The 21,280-nt window shown below is 32.3% G+C and overlaps 2 protein-coding genes, 1 non-coding gene and 1 pseudogene across 3 annotated transcripts; 1 reads left to right on the top strand and 3 right to left on the bottom strand.

The window, feature by feature from the left end:
* On the bottom strand, nucleotides 5,005-5,511 carry LOC109342478 (uncharacterized mitochondrial protein AtMg00810-like). Its single transcript, XM_019580456.1, has one exon. It carries the CDS (start codon nucleotides 5,509-5,511, stop codon nucleotides 5,005-5,007), a length of 507 nt encoding a protein of 168 aa, XP_019436001.1.
* Nucleotides 10,979-13,979, bottom strand: LOC109344310 (annotated as a pseudogene).
* Nucleotides 14,948-15,032, bottom strand: TRNAM-CAU. Its single transcript is given in 2 exon segments — nucleotides 14,948-14,983; nucleotides 14,995-15,032. It is a non-coding gene; the product is annotated as a tRNA-Met (tRNA).
* On the top strand, nucleotides 16,094-20,934 carry LOC109344311 (proteasome subunit beta type-3-A). The gene is made up of 5 exons (XM_019583034.1): nucleotides 16,094-16,567; nucleotides 17,877-17,966; nucleotides 18,943-19,027; nucleotides 19,940-20,034; nucleotides 20,668-20,934. The coding sequence occupies exons 1-5, from the start codon at nucleotides 16,272-16,274 to the stop codon at nucleotides 20,714-20,716; spliced, it is 615 nt and encodes a 204-aa protein (XP_019438579.1). The 5' UTR covers nucleotides 16,094-16,271; the 3' UTR covers nucleotides 20,717-20,934.

Consider the following 21,280-nt stretch of genomic DNA (forward strand, 5'->3'; position numbering starts at 1 on the left):
AAGTGACAAAACATGATAGAATATAATCTTCATCTAGCTAAAATGAACAAGGGAAACATAGGAGGGACAATGAGCTAGGAAGGTAAATGTGGCACCATTTGGATCATATAAAATTATTCTGTACAAGTAAGCACAAACATATATTGCTCTATGACTAAGTTTGGTGGCCCTATGACTAGCCTTATCCTGAGTTAGACTCCTCTCCATTAATGGAGAGGCAAGTAGTGAGAAAATACACTAAAAACTCAAAAGACAATGACATTTATAACCTTTACTTTTTATTGGAAGTACAATTTTGGCCTTAAAAATACACTACAAAATGTAACTTGCCTCTCCATTAATGGAGAGGATTCTTACTCCCTTATTCTGAGTTGGGGCTTATATACATGAATAAAGTGATAGGAAGGTTAATGGTTCATTTTTCATTTGCCACAAAATAATAATATACTAATCATAAAAAATAATTCATTTTTAAATAGGGCATGATATTTCATGTTTTGCTCGCTTTAAACAAAACAAAAAATATATACAAATTTATATACACTTCATATAAAATAAACACTTTATATTTTACATACAAATATATAAATATATTTATCATAATAAAAATCATACAAATGGAACAATGCATAAAAAATATAAATGTAATATACAATAATACTACATAATTTACATGCAAAATACAAAATGAATAGTATATATGCACATATATAATATACAAATGTATATACATAATAAGAAAATGATAGTACTTTATTATATTTGATATACAAATGCATATATAACAAATGGACCAAACTTTCTTATGTGATATAAAATTTAGGTGCATTTGTATATATTTGTTCCATTTGTTATATATGAATTTGTATATCTATGTATATTAATAGATTTTAGAAATCTATCTGTGTGTATATATACAATTATAATAGCCATTGTGATATAAAAATCTAGGTGCAATTTTATTTTATGCATAAAATAAAATTAAGAAATTTGTGCAGTGTTAGGTCTCTCCACCAATAAGTGGTTACATGTTTACATCTTCCATACCATTATAAATTCACATTTATTGATCAATTTTTTATTCTTTGTATCTCTGGCTTATTGGTATATCTGCATATATATGCCTTAAAAGAAAGGTTCTCCCTCCCACCCAAAGCCTCCATGTGTACATGTGCTCCTGCTCCTCTAGTATATTACCATATACTCTAATGCATTGTATAAAAAGGAGGAAAACAACATTATATCCTTTTGGAGTCAGAATTCTCTAGTATTAAAGAGAAAAGTACGGTAAAAATACAAAATATAATAACACTTATATGCTTTTATTTATAATGAGATGACATTTTTATTCTTAAAACTAAAAAATAATGCTCACACTAGTATTAGAGATGATTTTTACTCATATTTTTCAGATGGGATGGAAAAGTTCTAGCTATTGATAAAAAAACTTACTTATCCGTGATAAGTCAATGTCAATATTGGAGGAGCAATTTTGCATCAAATAGTAGTTGCTTTGGTTACAAGCCTACAATTGAAAGGGCTTCCTCTCCTTTATAGTCTAAACAGCCTTTGATAAACTACTTTATTTGTTTGTCAAACCTTAGAAAAAGGTGAAGTTGCCATATGCATAGAAGTGTAAGCAAATATTATAAGGGCCAATGATCGAAATTTAGAGTTTTTTTTATGAGAAAGACTTGTATGAAAATGTAGGTAAAAACAATCAATAAAATTTTGACAACACATTAAAAATTTAATTTTAATTAAAATTTAGTCATAAATAATACATAAATACACTTAATTCTAAGAGTGATGATCTACTTAACCATTGAATTTTCCTAGAATTAATGACTATGATATGAAGTAAATTTAAAAAATTTATTCTTAAAATCACTCCTCTAATTCTAAATATGGTATGTGGTATATCTCTTCACAAGTTTTTTTTTAATAGGTCGGCCTCTGTTCACATCCTCCACTCTGTCCCTATATATTCATTCTTGCTTTAACTTCCTTTCACTTTCTTATCAATTTCATTTCAATGTACTAGTTATAACAACCCACGTGAAATGAAACCTCTAATTGTTGTCATCTTATTTTCATTAGGACTTTGTGTGAATCACATTTTTGTTTTTTGCTTTTAATGTAGTTTTTAAAGATATATATATATATATGAAACAATAATGAATGATAACCTTAACTTTAAAACTGATTAAATCCTATCTTATTTATCAATTAAGGTAAGTTTAATCCACCATGTTACAAATCATTGTTTGATATGTCAATTAGATATGATAAATTTGTCATATTATCTTGTCATATTTAACCCTATCATTGTTTTTCTATCATAGAGAATAAGTTAGAAATAAACAAACATAATAATGTGATGTTATTTTCCCCTTATGTTATCGCATGAATATAGCCACTACTATTATATTTATTGTCACCACACCATTGTTATCACTACCATCACAATCACCTTCAATACCAATACTAGTGCAAATCACGACTACCAAACATCTTTAGTTTATTTAAGTATTTTTTGATACTTATCTTCTTCAAACTCTACATGAGTATTATTTGTTGACCAAGTCTTTTTAGGCTCAATAAATTTGTATTGTTGGCTCCGACCTTTCCACACCTCTTCTAGATTTGCTTTAACAGTTTAACTTACAATAGATACACTAAATGCTTATCATTCCTTATATAGGTGGACATTAACGTAAGCTTGAGAAGATGACCAAGAATTCATCCGAATAATTAAGGAGTAAATGTAGAAAGAATGTTGAGTTAATGATATGTTATCATTCACTCGCACTCTTAGACTTTTTCAATTTTGTATAATAACTCTTGAGCAAAGTCTTTCACTATTTATGGCCTTCAACATTTAAGATTTGTTAGAGAGATATTAACTTTTTATTTGACTTCATTAAATGAAATATAATCATTGGTTTTAACTTTGTGTAGCAACCTAAATTAGGACTGCAAAGTTGCTTTATGATGAGTTTGAAATAATGTTATATTTGTATTATATTTAATTTGTATTTTAGGATATAATTAGGACTTTATGATTGTTTTTAGTTTTTATTTCTCATTGTTCGGGTTGAGCGGATGTTTTTGGTTATGTTGTACAGTTTGGATGGATTGAAACTAAAAAAAAGTAGAGATTTGGTGCAAAAAGATGAAATATGGTGTTGAGGTTATGCAAAGACCAATTGAAGAGCGAAAAGAAGTCGTGGATATTATATTCTATTCCTATAAAATAGATTTGTTTTGTTGGGTTTAGCCCAATATTTTGTAATTAAGATAAATGAAGGTTCTCCCTCAAACACTTTACACTTTATATTACAATTCTCTAACTTAGAATTGGGTATTCCCTTATCCATAATGAATAAGTAATTTCCTTTATTTCTAGGACTGGGGCTATGACTTTTTACATTCAATAATTATTTGTTCTTACTTCTATTTTATTGAGTATCGTGATTTGAATCATTAAACTGAAATTTATTCGTGTGAGTTGTCTGACCAACAAATTACACCTCTTAGATACATTGGGGAAAGACCGAGAGGGGAACCTAACTATCTGACCATTCAGTTATTCAAACTAGAATCCTAATTCACGAGAGTAGTATTATGATTCTCGGAGATTTCTGAAATTTACATTGGGTTGCTACGAAGCGATTGGATAGAAAGATCTAAGTAAATGATTTTATTGATAACCGCACTACGAGAGTATGTGCGATTTCAATTGAGTACATGTGTCAAAGCTCGAGAGAGGATGACACATATCAAAGAGCAATTCACCCACACAACTTAAAGTTCATGAAAAGGAGCAAAACAAAGATTTGCAAGTGTAAAGACGATAATCATTATCATGGGAACTCTTCCTAAATTAGATTTCAATCCATTTTTAATATTTTCATAATTATTCTTGTCAATTGTTCTAAATTCACTTTGAATTCCTATTTGAGTTAAGGATAAATTAATTGTTATAATAAAAGGATTTTTCTAATCCCCATAAAATCGACATAATCTTACTCCTATTTTAGATATTAACAATCATCAACCGAAGAAAGACACTTTGGATATTATCCTTAATTGGATATCACAAACGCTTTTGAGGATCTGACCATCTAACACTCCTAATACCACCAAAAGAAGATATATAAGAAGATTGAGTAGATGAGGCAACACATTAAATTGTTTCCTTAAGAATAGTTTACGTGTGCACTTGCACATGCTAGGCCATCGACAGATGGGGAGATTTAGAGACATGTCAACTTCCACAAACAAATTGAGTTCTTTGAGACATGGCTCTCCAAATCTTGGTGAAGTCTTTCTTAGTTAGCTTTACACTTGGTAGACAATTGACCCTTAAAGATTATATGATTAATTAATGTTTTGTATCAATAATTCTGCACACCAAATACATAGGTTGATAACTAACTTAAGGTTAATTACATTCTTAATTTTGAAAGAAAAGAAAGAAATAATGAATTTAGAAAAGAAAAAAAATGATTTTAATCGATTAAGACAAAAGGTAATTGATCATCGAGAGATGATAGAAGAGAGTTGTAAAATTGAATGATACTTTGCGTCTTTTTCATTTCATGCACAATGCCTTTTTATAACACAAATAACAGTCTGTTTAATCAATTATACAAGCTATTAATCGATTAACGAAACTACTATGAATCAATTAACGAAACTAGCCAAATGAATTACACTATTCTCAACACTCTCCCTTAATTCATACTAGCTAGACTATAGACTCTGAGCTTATGTCTAAGTTCTTCAAACCTTCTCTTCTTCAATGGCTTAGTTAAAAATCTACAACTTGACATTCAGATTTGCAAAATTCCAAATTTAATCTTCCTCTACTCACTTGATCTCTAAGGAAATGAAATCTCGTCTCTATGTGTTTACTTCTCCCATGTGCTACTGGATTTTTGGCCAAGTTTATTGTTGATTTATTTTCAACCATCAGCTACATACTTTCCTCTTGATCCTTTAGCTTAATTCTCCAAGTAATTTCTCTAACCATATAGCTTGGCAAGCAGCCATACAAGCAACAATATATTTTGCTTCACATGAGGACAAAGCAACCACATCTTGTTTCTTTGAACACCAAGAGATTGGAGCACTACCAAGCATAAACACATAGCTTGTTGTGCTATTTCTATCACTCTTGTCTCCGCACCAGTCTGCATCACTAAATCCAAGTATACTGTGATTGGTGCTGTTGGCTTTAGAAGGAAGCATTAACCCATGTTCAACTATTCCTTTTACATATCTGAGTATCATCTTGGCTGTAAGTAGGTTAGACTTTCTTAGTGAATCCATATATCTACTCACCAATCTTACTCTATATGCAATATTTGGCCTTGTGTTGCATACATACCTTAGACACCCCATCACTTGTCTATAAAGTGTCTTGTCCAGACTTGAATCTTCTCCAAGTTCATTAGATGCAGTACTTGCTTCAATGGGAGTGGAAACTGAGTTGTAGCCATTCATTTGAAATCTCCCCAACACATTAGAGGTGTATTTCCTTTGATGCATGAAGATTCCATCCTTGATTCATGTAAATTCTATCCCAAGGAAGTATGATAGATTTCCCAAGTCACTCATCTCAAACTCAGCTTTCCTATCTTCCTTGAATTCACAGATTTCTTCAACCTTGTTGCTTGTTACTAATAGATCATCCACATATACACAGACTATTAGCAACCCATTCATGTTTTAGCCTTTAATGTAAACTCCATGCTCAACTGTGCACATAACAAAACTAAGTTGCAACAGGAACCCATCTATTCTTTTATTCCATGCGTTTGGAGCCTGTTTGAAACCATAAAGGGCCTTATACAATCTGTACACTTAGTTTTTCTTGCCTGCAATCTCAAAACCAGGTGGTTGAATGGCAAAAACTTCCTCTTTTAGTGGTCCATTTAGGAAGGTAGATTTAACATACATCTAATGTATGTGCCAACCACGATAACTTGCTAGGGAGACCACCAATCTTATGGTTTCCAATCTTACAACATGAGCAAACATTTCATCATAGTCTAGGTCTTATTTTTGTAAGAAACCCTTTGCTACAAGCCTTGCCTTGTACTTGACCACTTCTCCTTTTGGATTTATCTTGACCTTGTACACCCATCTTACAAAAATTACATTATTGTCTGTTGGTAATTGAGTAAGTTGCCATGTCTAGTTCTTCTCAATAGATTTGAGCTCTTATTTCATAGCATCTAACCAATGACTTTCCTTCACTGCTTCATCCAACCTTGTCTAGTTCTTCTCCTTTAGGATTTATCTTGACTTTGTACACCCATCTTACAACAATTGCATTATTGTATGTTGGTAATTGAGTAAGTTGCCATGTTTGGTTCTTTTCAGTAGATTTGAGCTCTTATTTCATAGCATCCAACCAATGACTTTCCTTCACTGCTTCATCAAAGTTTACAGGTTCCATCTCTGCTAGCAAGGCCATGTGCACCAATTCACCTTCTGTAGTGATTTCTGAGTATGTAAAGACTTCATAATCACTCAATCTTGAAGGAGCTTGTCTATTTCTCTAAGATCTTCTCTGATTTTGAGCCTCAACTATAGTTGGTTGCTCAACAGACAATGGTTGGTTTCCTAGTACATCTTCATCAAGTTATAACATAGGATGTTTTTCTGAACCACCACTACTTTCACCCTAATTCCAGCCTTGTGATTCATCAATCTTCACATTCATACTTAGCATTATCTTCTAAGTCAAGGGATTGAAGACTCAATATGCTCTTGTGGAGTGATAGCCAAGTAGGACTAGTTTCTCACCTCTGCCATCCAACTTCTTCCTTTGCACTTTAGGAATATGCTTGTAACAGATTGAGCCAAAGATCCTAAAATTACCTACACTTGGCTTTAAACCTGACCAAGCTTCTTCAGGGGTAACTTCACGAAGTCTTCTTGTAGGGCATCTATTCAAGATGTATAGAGTTGTTAAGGCAGCTTCTCCCCAAAACTTCTTGGGCATATGTCTTGCTTTCAACATGCTTCTAGCCATGTTCAATATGGCCACGTTCTTCCTTTCAGTAGTACCATTAGGTTGTGGGGTGTATGATGTTGTTACTTCATGGATCAACCTCTCATTCTCACAATACTCCTTCCATTCACTTGATAGGTATTCACCACCATCATTTGTTCTTAAAGATTTCAGCTTCTACTTACTTTGTCTTTCAACTTGAGCCTTAAAGTTGAGAAAAATGGTGAATACATCACTCTTCCTTATGATCAGGTACACCCAAGTTTTCCTTGTGAAATTATCAATGAAGGTCACAAAGTATCTGTTGCCCCCTACTGAATTCTCTTCAAAAGGCCCACACATATTAGAATACACTAGCTCAAATGGCCTTGTTGTTTTAGTTGGAATGTAAGTAGCAAATGAGTTTCTTGTCTACTTACTTGCAAGACAAACATCACATAGTTCGCTGGGAGTTTTGATATGAGGAAAACCAGCTACAACTCCAATCATGCTCGGGAAACCCAAGCCTTTGAAGTTCAAGTGACCATACATTTGATGTCATATCCAACTTTCTTGAGCAGCCTTGGACAATAAACACTTGTGATCATCATTTGGATTACAATCTTGAAGGTTCTGTTGTTGGACATGGGAACCTTCGATATCAGCTTCCTATCACAATCTACCACCCTTAACAACCTATCCTTCATAGTCATAATGTATCATTTCTCAAGCAACTGACCAAGCCTAAGCAGGTTGTTTCTCATCTTGGGAACATACAACACATTATGGATACAAGAGTGCTTGCCATATTTTCTCTTAATTGAGATATCTCCAATTCCCTCAGCATCAATGGAACTATGATATGCAAACTTCAACTTGCTTTTGGCAGTCTCATCAAGATTTACAAACCATTTCTTGTGGCCAGTCATATGATTTGAGTAGCTTGTATCAAGATACCAACAAACATCCTTGACATTCTCCTTTTCAGTTGTGACCATGAGCAATAATTGTTCCTCATCTGATTCCTCTCTTTGGGCCATTCTCGCTTCAGCTTCTGGTTCACTACCATGCTTGAACCTACATTCAGATGCATAGTGACCAAGATTTTTATAGTTAAAGCATTGTATCTTCATCTTATCAAACTTCTTTTTGTTTCTTTTGAATGCTTGATCTTGCCCACTGAATCTATGTGATGAGGTTGAACCAGAATCTTGTATGGTTCCTTCATACTTGCCCTTGTCATTCTTCTGTTTGCCTTTAGATTTCTTTTGAAATTTTTCCTAACCAAAGTGTCTTATGCTAGATTGAGCTTGAAGGGCTTGATCAAGATTCCTTTCTTGATTCATCTCCTTTATTTTTTGCTCATGTGCCTCCAAGGAACTCTGCAATTCCTCAATCTTGAAGGTGTCAAGATCCTTTGATTCTTCTATGGCAACAACTTCATGATCAAATTTACAGGTCAGAGTCATCAATACCTTTTCCACCACCAACTGATCTCTCATTACCTTTCAACGCCCCTTCATTAGATTTGTCAAAGATCTAATTTTGGTGAAATATTCTGAGATGGTGTCTCATTCTTTCATTTGAAACAATTCCTACTCCCTCCTCAAGGTTTGGAACTTCACTTTCTTGACTTTTTCAGGTCCTGCATAACACATTTCAAGATTGTCCCAAGCCTCTTTTGTTGTTTTGGCATTGGCAATCTTCTCAAAGTTGGATTCATCCACGCATTGATAAATCATGAACAAGGCTTTGTCGTGTTTCTTCTTGCACTCTCTAAAAGTGGATATTGGTGCTTCAATCGCATCCTCACCAACTGATTGGTACCCATTCTACATTATTTCAAGGACTTCTTGATAGCCAAACAAAACCCTCATCTACACATTCCACCTTTCATAGTTCTTTCCATCAAGAGTTGGTAGTGTCATAATAAATCCACTACTATTTGCCATGAGAGGGTTGTTCTTGCTTTCTCCCTTCATTTTATAGACCCAAAATCAAAGAAAATAAAAGCTCTTGATACCACTGTTAAAAGAAAAGAAAGAAAAAATGAATTTAGAAAAGAAAGAATGATTTTAATCGATTAAGACAAAAGGTAATCGATTATCGAGAGATGAGAGAAGAGAGTTGAAATTTTGAATAATACTTCACGCTTTTTTCATTTTAGGCACAGTGCCTTTGTATAACAGAAATAACAATATGTTTAATCGACTATACAAGCTATTAATTGATTAACGAAACTATTATTAATCGATTAATGAAACTAGCTAAATGAATTACACTATTCTTAACACTTAATATATAATTTTCTTCAAAACTTAGGGTTAACACATATTAGACTTCTCATAGTCTTATAGGTGGCTACAATAGTGAGGATGATGCAATTTGGGCTACTTGTGGGGATCAATTCACGAACCAAGGACAATGAGGTGCTGTCAACACTGCTACAGTGGAATTGATGGTGTTTAGGACAATGAGAAGAGGTGTCATGCAACTGGGTGAAGATCATTAGAAGTACATCAAAATTAAAAGGAAAAACCAATATTATATGACATTTTTAATATTTAAATATAGTATGATGACATTTTTATCCTTAAAAATAAAAATAATGACTTTTCTCGAGTATTTAAGAAAATTCTTTTACCATGCAACTAACTATGAGATGCGCCATAAGTTATGAAAGGATTTTATGGTTTAGTAAGAATGAGAATGAATATTGGGTTGGTGTTTTTACACTTTTGTTATATTAACTTATGTTATTGATGATTTTAATGAAAAAAACCTGTTCTCCGACTCTTTCATTCTTTTCGGAACAAAACAAAAACACCTTTGGGGCTGTTCTATTTTTTAACAATGTAACAGACCCTGTTTTCAGAAAAAAAATGTTTTTACCAAAACAAGTTCATCAAACAATTTCATTTTTACTTTTTTTCTCTTTTTAAACCTGTCTTTTGGATCTGTAGCACTAAAATAGGTGCCGAATACTTTTTGGGCTTTGTATTAGGATACATAAATCTTTGTCCTTTCTAATAGCATTTGATGTTGAAACTGGATCCTTAGAAGGTCCAGATGGTGGTATGTGATATTAAACAACATTTAATAATGCAGATTTTAAATTATTTTTAACTAATTTTTGTAAATCATCAAAACAATTTAGGTATCACATTTCAGTATTGAGCCTCTATAATATTATAGATGACCCTGGACATTTTACCTTGGTCTCCTGGATTGTTTATCCTACATGGAGGGTTTTTTCTCTCACTACAACTCATTTTATATTAAAATTCCAAATGTATCCATCTTTCAAACCACACAGTATCATTTCTTACTTCATTCAGTCTTCACATCAACCCAAATTTTCTCATTCTTTTTTCGCTCATGGGCTCCACAAACTCGGAGCAAGAACGGCTCATAGATTCAAAAATAATATACTTGTTGGAAACAAGTTTTCAAATGAAAAACGCATACGAAACACGTGTATTTAAGTATATGTGCGAATGAGAATGTGATGCCAAATGAAACACGTGTAATGGCAAAAGCAACTAAAATAGAGCAATGTTCAGTCATGGTTACCCTAATGAATTATTTTATGTGTTTTTTTATTAAAGAAAAACTTCTTTCAATCAGTCTCTAATGTGAACTAAATAAGACTAAGTATATCTCATCGTCCGAAATTTTTCATTTTTCTTCCAAAACTCAACTCGAATCTAAATGATAAGTATGAGGAGTCAACATGACACGTTTATAGCTTATTGAGCCTCAAGTGTTTTCAGTAGTCTTTCCTCCTAAGTCATAACATTGTCTCAATTTATTTAATCATGCTGATTGCTGAATGGTGTCAAATTCACCTCATACTAGTTTTAATGCACATATGATAAATATTTTGAAGTTCAGTTCTATTATAACAGGTAAGAAATGCAAACAAAAGAATGATCTTATGCACTAAAGGAAAGAAACATATCCTATATGATATTGTTTAACAAAAAAAACCCATTGCAATGAACATAAAATAACAAAGAAGTACTATTTTCTGAATTACAACAAAGGTGATAATTAATGTCTAATTTTCTTCCTCATCTGTAACAAATTTACCTGTACCAGGATTTAAAGCAGCAATGAAAAAGAGAAGAACATTGAATAACACAAGAGGTTCGATCTCATTAATGGGAACACCGGTTTCAATGTTGAGCTGAGCAAGAGCTCCTTTCCCAGTAATAATTTCTCCAATTAAGGAGAAAGCAAAACCCAATTGAGCCAATCTTCCAACAAATAGCTCATTGGACTTGGTAAATCCAAATAAAGGACCTGATAATGCATAAACAAAGCACTTCAAAAATTTCAATAAGGATTGTTTAGACAAGCTAATTGTTTTTTATCAAGATGTTAGGTGAGATGTTAGACCATATAACTTATAAGTCGTTTAAAAATACAAAGGTAACTATAAGTTACTCAGACAAGACAATAAGGATGTCTTTGCTCCATGTTTTTATTCAAACTCAGTCTTACATGTTTTAAATTATGGTTGTCATCATAATTTTGGTAATGACTATTATAAATGTGGCTCTTGCCGTGAGAAATTTTTATGATTAGAAAAATATTTTTAAGTTTCACATGGATCTAGTGCATTTGCATTATGACTAAATGCATTTATATTATTGTAATTTAATATCATACTACAATTGTGCTGTTTCACTCCGGTCACACCACATTCCCCAATTTAAAAAAATTCTTAAAATATAAGTCAAATTCTTACCAACTAAACAAATATGGATCATCTATCCTCAAATCTGTCATAATTCTTTATTCCAGACCAATCAGATTTTAGCAAATAATATAAAAATATTATGTAACATTTTTTAATTGTCAAGACAAAGATCAATTGAGACATACTTTGAGATATGAGATATTTATTTCAACAAAGACATATTTATTATTTAAATCATCATATTGTATGTACAACATACTCAGATAACCTTTTGGAGTGCTTTATAATATTTTATAAAAGCCTGTTATAAAACTCAAAAGCTGTCTAAGTGTTGTGAAAAACTATGCTTATGACACATTAGAAATGAGGATTGTTAAATTAAATTACCTCCTTCTTGGAGACCAAGAGCTCCTCTGAAACCTTTGCCTGGAGGAATAACAGCCTTATCCAATCCAGTGGCAGGTTCATCATCAACAAATTTACCACGATCTCCTAAAGCTCCAATGGCTCCTATAAGTGTGAAAAGGATGAAGAAAAGGAGAAGAGGCTCTGCTTCATAAATTGGAACTCCTGTTTCCAGATTCAGTTGTGATAGAATTCCTTTCCCAGTAATTCCCTCACCCAACAATCATGCCTAACACATGTTCCTAATTAAAGTGGGCTTCATATATTTAATACAATTAAAGTTAACGTATAAGGAACGATTATGGTCCCAAGATACCAAATTACAAATAGTTTTCACTTATCCTCATCGGGATAAAACAAAGGTCCCAAAAGGAATTCATGATTTAGTTGAGGAAAATCATCATACCAAAACTTTATCTCAAAAAGTATATCAAAGGAAAAGATATGAGAACATCAACTCAGCTATGACTTTATATATTTATTTTATATTATGCATGAGAACCATGATATTCAAGATCCTAGGATTAGTATTTCATAAATCATTGGATAACTTCTAATAACCCATACCTTAAATTATGTACTATTTTTATGCTGTATGGTTGTTGTCCCAAATCCTGTTTTATATATTCCAATAATAGTAAAGTAAAAATAATAATAAAAATGTGATTTGGTTTATATAGTTTATGAAAGCTTCTCTCAAAGCCGTTATTCTCCCAAAGTGTATAAGTTTAGATAAGTAAATATGAATAATAGTTAAGATTATCTCATTTAATATATGTCATAATTTGATCTCGATTCATTAAATCTTGATTCATTAAATTTAGACCAAATTGTACTCTAGAGTAAAGCTTACACATTTATTTATGTATTAAGCGAGTGAAGATCTCTAAATATCTTCTTAAGTGAAGAGTGTAGATCTATGAAATACAATTGACCCTTGTCTATTATTGACTTGAAAAATTACAATCAGCAAATTCAAATCTATTTAAAAGGATGTTTAGACTTTAGAAGACACTATATGTAAATAATTATATCCACTTATTAAATAAACTATAACTAATTAACTATATCAATTATGTATTATTTTATTAATGATGCAATTAAGTGTACATTCAACAACTTGTATACACTAAATTAATGCAAAGTCATCTTCTTTGTTTTCCTCAAATATAACATTAGTCAAAAGAAACCTTCATGTGGATAGCAAAGAAAAGAAAATTTTACTCACTACAAAACCAATCATGGCAACGCGACCTACAAATAGCTCGTTCTGCTTAATAAAACCAATACCTCCAGAAGTGCCAAAAACACCATCCTCAACCTTTGGCTTTGGCTTCTCAACCTGTATAAATCTAATTAAACCAAATGCAAAGGACTCAAAATTGAGGACAAAGATCTTCTGTTCTAAAACATGTTCCATATTATTTACCGAACCAATAAAAACATAACATGTCAATTAAAAAATTCAATATTTTTTTTTCATTGTCATTAATTTAGTATATGGTTTGAGACATACTTTAAACATACTAGATCCTTATTATAATTATGAAACTTCACAATATACTCAAGGTTTATTTAGAATTTAAAAAAATGAGTACCTTTTTCGGAGGGGCTTTGGTCTTTGACTTGAAAAGTGCCAAAGTTGTGAATGTGCTAGATGAAAAATTCAAAGAATTAGAAGGAATTGGGTTGAATGAGAGAACTTAGGCCATAATCTTTGACTCTCTAATTGGAGTAAAGGGTCTTTCTTCAAACCCAAGGAATAGGTGCTAGACATAAGCATCATTCTTTGTGTCATTGCTTCAATGTTACTACCTAGCTAGCTGTTTCACTATGTTATTGGGGTTTATGCAGAGTTTACTAAACTATAGTGGAAATATGAATGGGAATAACATCTTTAATGATTTTAATGACAGGCAACTAGAGTGCCCACGTTTCCTCTACCATATGTTGATAATGCTTTTTACTTCAATCACTAACTTCTTTGTTTTCTTTCTTTGTTGTCGGAATGGCACATTGAATTTACACTGATTAGTGTTGCTTTTACTTTTCAAAGAAAGATGTTATTACTGATGTAAAAATTTACACAGAGTCGATGCATCATTCATAATTTATTTTTATTATTTTTATTTAAAAGTCAATAATAATTATAAATGAATGATATATGATAATAATGTAAAAAACTTTTACCTTATCAATGTAAACATTTTTTTCTTTTACTTTTTAATTACTAGAAGATGAGTTTCACCAATGAAATAAAGATGTTGAAGAGTAGTATTAAAAAAATGTGTTTGAAGAGTAGTATTAAAAAATGTTGTTGTACGTCCATAAATGTCTATAAAAAGTACTAAGCATGAATTTCTCACTTAATAAAATGTAATGATTCTTATTCTCATGAGTGAAAAAAATTATTCTAAAAACATGTTAAAAAGAATTAATTTAACCATCATTTCATTTTTTTAGAGTGTTTTAAATTTTCATGAAACAAATTGGTAGATATAAAAAGTTTATTGGTTTACTCCAAATGGATATGACACGTCCTCCAAATGGATATTCCTAATTTATAAATAATATTGATAGAAAAAAAGCAGTAATATATTAATAAGATTCCTACTTAAAAGTTAAAACTAATTCAGTAATCTTAATTTGAAGGAGTTGATGTGGTTTGTAGGTAGCAAGAGTAAGATGCTATTCATCTCCTTAAAAAGAACATCATTTTAATCCTTGAATTAAACTATTTCATGATCATCTTGGAATTATTGCAGAGCTTGATCAGTTCATAGTCTTTTATATAATAATAACAATTAACAAATACTGAACTAAAAATGAAATGGGGTGAGAGAGGCTCGAACTCTCGACCTCAGGATAACTCAGATGCTATGAGACCTACGCGCTAGCCAACTGCGCCACCACCCCTTATGGATATGTTGACTTTCTTCTTCATCTAATCTCTAATATGTATAATGAGCATACTTTCCTAGAATAGATGAATGTGGGCAACTACCGTAGCTTCATATTGCAATAACAATTTTGAATAAAAAAGGATTTCTATGTAATAGTTTTTTAGATAGTTATTGTATCGTTTATCATTTATTTTTAATTATTAATATTTTTTTAAATAAAATTATTTTAAATGAATAGTAAATAATATACTAATTATATATAAATTTTCATATTATTAGTATATATATTATACTCAATTAAAAAAATTACTTTATTTTCTTATCCTTTCATGTACATAGTTAAAAATCATTAAAAATAAAATATAATCTGATTAAAATAATATCATTAATACACATTGAAAACTTAATTTAAACAAATAGAGAAAATACATGAAATAGATGAGTACTAAATAAGGAAAGTGAAATCCAAATATATATTGAGTTCTTCTAAATCAAAAGCTTTGAAATGAGATAAAAACAAGTAGAACGAAGTTGAACCAGAGTTTAGATCAGTTCAGCTTGATAAGGATCAGGTCAGCTCAAAACTCGACTTGAGTTTGATATGAGTTATTTTTTTATATTGAGTTCGGCTTGGTTAAAGTTTGCAAAATGCCGTGCTTAGTTCGAATCGAGTTAAAGTTTATTAAACTAAATGACGAATCGAGTTTCAAACGAGTACCGAGTGGTTCGGTTCATTGTCATCCCTATAATTGACTAAAAACTGTAAAAAAATATATACATTAATAATATAAGAGTTTTTTATATAACTGCATTATATACCCTTCATTCTCAATTATCATTTTTATAATGGATGATATATACATACAACTTTTACATTGTTATTATGTATTTTTTTTTTTCTTTTACAAATTTTAAATGTGACATGAACTATGATTATTAAAAATATATATTTAAGTTAAAATTTAATTATTAAATATTTTTTTGAAGAATCATATAATATATTATAGATGAGTTTCACTTAAAAAGTTACTTAAAATTAAAAATAAAACCGAAGTACGAAATAAAACCCGGTTCGGTCCATCTCTATTTTTCCTTTCTTCTTGGGCAAGACATCCTTTCTTCGGTCTTCTTTTTCCACTCACCACCCCATTAGGGTTTCAGTTCTAAACTCCACTTCAATTTTCTCTCTCACCAAAATCCTCGATAGTTTCGATTCCATAACTCTCGAAATCAAACTATAGCATATTGAACGATGTCGATATTCGAGTACAATGGTAGTGCCGTCGTTGCAATGGTTGGTAAGAACTGTTTCGCCATCGGAAGCGATCGAAGACTCGGAGTTCAGCTTCAAACCATCGCCACTGATTTCCAGAGAATTTCTAAGATCCACGACAAGCTCTTCATCGGTCTCTCTGGCCTCGCTTCCGATGCTCAGACACTGTATCAACGCCTCGTTTTCCGCCACAAGTTGTATCAGCTTCGTGAAGAGAGGGATATGAAACCTGAAACATTTGCTAGCTTAGTCTCTGCTCTTCTCTATGAGAAAAGGTATTTGGATCTCAATTTCGTTTAATCATTCAATATCAAATTATTGTTTGGAAATTACACTTATATGCTGTGACCTATAATGGAGCACAATTAATTGTTTAAGTTAAGCTGTCTTTATTTGGGGGAAATTGAGGGATGAGTTAGTATAAAATATGTTTTCCCTTTTTTTAAAATCGTGTTTGGATAATTGGATTTATAGTTTGGATATGTGTGGAAAAGACAAGTAAAAGCGAGTGTAGATCAGATGGAGGTTAGCATAATAGTTAGAGATAGAAGTGATTGTAGATCAGATGGAAGGTAGCACAATAGTTAGAGGTAGAGCCATAGAGGGAGATCAATAAGAAGTATAGGTGAAACAGGAGGATTTATATTTAAATGGATTGTCTGTAAAAATGATTTGTAATCGAACATTATGATGTAGTTTGATCTTGGCAGTGCAATTGTTCTATTTGTTGTAATATAAACGAGGGAATGAAAATATTGTATCCAAACAAGGGAGTTAGTATCAGTGTGTTGAATGTGTTCTGAATGTATTTATGGTTTAAAAGCTGTGTCCAGGAAGGAATCGATGATATAATTTTTCTAAATACTGATAACAAGGTTTCTTGACATTTACTCTGAAATCTTGATGAATGATTGCATTTGTGCCAATAACAAAATATTATTAGTAACAAATACACTTTTGAGTATCAGAAACGGTAAAGACTTGTTTTCTGCCTCTGTCTGTCTCCTGCTATCACACCACAAATTGCAACCTTTCATTTGCTTCTACTACTTCCAGAGTTAGTCTGATTGTATGACTTTCCTGAGGCGTAGATTCAATTTTACACTAAAGGCTTTCTAACTGAAAGTGAGGAGACTTGTCGTTTGTGGATTTAAAACTGTTGTGACCTTGACAAACTATGGAAGTTCTTAAGCATTGTGCATTGCTGTATTCTAAATCTGAACTGTGTTCTCTCCATAAGGTGTGGGAATGTGTTACTATATATAGAGTTGAAGTGAAAACTCGGGATGAATGCCCATTTTCCATGTTTTAAGTGACAGTTTTGGGGTCAGCTAATTATAAAAATGTGAGAGCCTTATTTTGTAATGCAATTGAATGCATTGTTATTTCAGTGTAGTGGGGGAGCCAAGGAAGAAGTATGAGTCTATGAAATAGTTAGACATATTTTGGTTGATACCTGTAATTTTATTTTTTGTTGTAAGTTATCATCACACTCAGTTATTGTAGATTTTGTTTCAATAGTCGTTAGCTTAACACAAGACTTTGAAACTGTAAAAAGAAAATATACACTCATTTACTTTTCAGGTTTGGTCCATACTTTTGCCAGCCTGTAATTGCTGGATTAGGAGATGAAGACAAACCATTCATTTGCACCATGGATTCGATTGGAGCAAAGTAAGTAGGACTATTCTATAATCTGCATCCCTTATGTTTTGTAGAGGAAGGTTAGTGTTCGGTGATATGCTTTTGTCATATACATTTGGTTTGGGTCATAATTTTATGTTCGAGATATTTTGCACATCATTATGCTTTTAATTGGAGGTTGGGTTCTGCAAGTCTGAACAATTTTGCTGAACCTCTATCAGATATGTTCTTACCGTCCCTACTACTATGAAATCATACATCATTACAAATTGTTTGTTTGTCCTTCTAAATATGAACTTATAGCCTATTGAGTGAAACAAAGTGGCATAGCTGTCGCTGGCAGATGTTGGTTTCTACAACTAAATATTTGGTGTGTTGAATGTTTTATTTCTTTCCCAACAGCTAATTTGCTGGAAAAACATTGTTTGTGCCATTGAAGTTTGAGATTTGTGGTAAACTCCCCACAAAGGGTTGATAAACTCTGATAGATTAAGGTTTATGCACTACATACCTTAGATAGTGAAGGAATAAGTAAATTTTGACATTCTCTCATGCACATTATCTTTGTATCCTCTAATCTGAAAATTTTCAAGATTGTATTTGTTTTAGTAGTGCATTTTATGCAGGTTTATTCTGTTTTTTAATTATTAAAATAATCGGAAATTTGTATGTCATGTGTAAGCTGTATGTATGTGATAGAAACTGGTTCAGATTAGAGATAAGAACTGAATATTATTGATGGGAGTCACTATGAATCTAATGAATTCTCTAGGTATTCGAGAGGCCTAGAACTCTCCCTATGCGCAAAGGCCTAAACTACTCTCAACAAATGATTAGATGCTCTCACCTTCTAACCCCTTTCTTATTTATACGGAACATGCCTTATTTCTCTACTTATCGCTAGCCCCACACTGACTAATCAACACTCAGTAACAGTTTCTAACTAGCTGATTAGGGGTTACCTATCGGTCTGATACTAATGTCTTCCTATTTTCGTGTATGGCAGGGAACTTGCAAAAGATTTTGTTGTTGCTGGCACTGCATCAGAGTCTCTTTATGGTGCTTGCGAGTCGATGTTCAAGCCTGACTTGGTTTGTGATGAAAAAATTGCTCTCTTTTAATTGATTTTTTTGAGTTTGTAAATTCCTGCAGCCATGTCTGTTTTTTGCTTGTCTTTCTAGTGTTTTGATACCAATTACTGACATAAAAAATCTCTCTAGTTGTACATATTCACAAATTATCAAACCTTAACGTGGGTAGTTCCTTGCTGTACATCTAGAACATCATCCATGTATAATGGACAGGATGCTGCAACATAGTTGTACACAAAGCTTTAATCTAAAGTATAGATGAAAGATGAAGGGTGAAAACCTAGGGCGTTAAAGAGTAGTATGTGTGACTGATCAGTTACTGGATTGAACTTGAAGCAGGTTTTAAATATTAGTATATGTAAGATTTGTGTTTGGATTAGAATAGATTATTTGTTCTCTATAAACTAGCGAAAACTCAAATCCAAGTCTTTTAGATTGTGTAAAGTGTATATGTATCATTTTGCATTTACTTTGAAGGCATCTTATCGTTCAATCAAACAACACCATTAAAACAGTGTCGATTTTTGGAGTTTTGATAAATACTTAGTACAGTGTCTTGCATCTGCAGGGCATAATGATGTTAGAAGTTAGTTTGAGTTACAAAAACAACATTAGGTGTGCAATGCCTAAATCTGGGGACATAATTGTTGAATGAAAATAAGATATTTTGTGGCATGGCATGTAGGGTTCTGGGCTTTCAAAAACCAGTAATTGTGGCTTAATTTCACAATGAGGGTGCTAAGTTCTAACTTTAACACATTACCTTTTCTCTTTTTTTGGTGGGAGTCTTGCACATTATCGCCATACCAATTACGATGTATTCTATAAAGACTTTTAAAACACTTTATTTATATTCTTCAAATAGAAGCTTATTTGTGTTCCCTTGTTTTTTATTTATTTTCTATAACTCAGGAACCAGAGGAGTTGTTTGAGACCATCTCCCAAGCTCTGCTGTCATCTGTAGATCGTGACTGTTTAAGTGGCTGGGGTGGACATGTCTATGTTGTGTAAGCTTATAAGTTCTCCGTTTTGCTTATTGGTTGCCTATTTTACCAATTCTGGATTTAGCAGCAAGTACTCATGTTTTATGTATTTACACATTGATATGAAACTACTTAACATGGGCACATGGCTTATTTGCCATATCCTAGAAAAAGTAACATTGGAAGTGGCATGATGAAAACAAATCCTGAACCTTTGGGGTCTTGCTTTCGTACATAATACCTTCCAAAATTACAAGAGTCAGTTTATTTTCCTATTATTATATGCTAGACAACTAACGATTTAGTGGTGGTAAAGTGAGGATCAAAGTTGGAAGTTTTATGTTGCATGGGATACACCTGTTATCATATGATGTAGCAAATTAGCTATGATAGAATTTATAGGATAAACTGATAATAAATAAATAAATAAAGGTTTTGGGTGGGGGTTTTCATTCTATTGCTCTATGTGCATCTGGCTGCCATAATCACTCTGAAACAAACATCCATAATATCCAGGTTCTTCCATGTACGATTTATTCTCTTATATTTGCATTTGCATCCCACATTTTGGATGTTGAAGCTTATTCCTATTTGTTTTCCCTTATTCATAACTTGTTGTTTTAGTTGCTCATTAGTCATTTCACTCATTTGCTGCAGCACACCAACTGAGGTAAAGGAAAGGATATTGAAAGGAAGGATGGATTAACTTTTAAGCCTATTAGGTGTCCCAATTCTCATCGTTATGTGCTTTTATTAGTTAATGAAAGATGGTTTGTTACTTTGTTCTATGTCTGGACTATCTTTGAAAGGAATAATCTGTAGTTTGTCTTCTAAATTATGAGTACTCTTTGTGAGACATGGGTTATTTTCATTTCAGGTTGTCCTTCTTCACTTGCACATTATTTTATGATGAAAATATTTTACCCATGATCACGATTAAGTTCTGGCGATTAAGGATTGGCTGTTGTTACCTAACTAACGTTGGTGGGGGTGCTCTCTTCCTCATTTCCCCAGACATCCTAATACAGTAGTGACACTTCACACCAGTGTTTTAAATTGCGGTTGTGGTCGCGATTGCGGTAACGGTTGCCGTTAATGCGATTGTGGTTATTGCGGCTGTTGTGATGCGGATTGCGGCCATTGCAGTGTGAACTATTTTGTGATTAAAAGACTATTTTTGAATTCGATGGGCCTGATGCGGTTGTGTTGCGGCCGATGCGGTTACATTGCGGCCCAATGCAGTCGCATCAGTGTGATTCAGAATCACACT

Source organism: Lupinus angustifolius, chromosome LG03, assembly GCF_001865875.1.
Source record: "Lupinus angustifolius cultivar Tanjil chromosome LG03, LupAngTanjil_v1.0, whole genome shotgun sequence".
Lineage (NCBI taxonomy): Eukaryota > Viridiplantae > Streptophyta > Magnoliopsida > Fabales > Fabaceae > Lupinus > Lupinus angustifolius.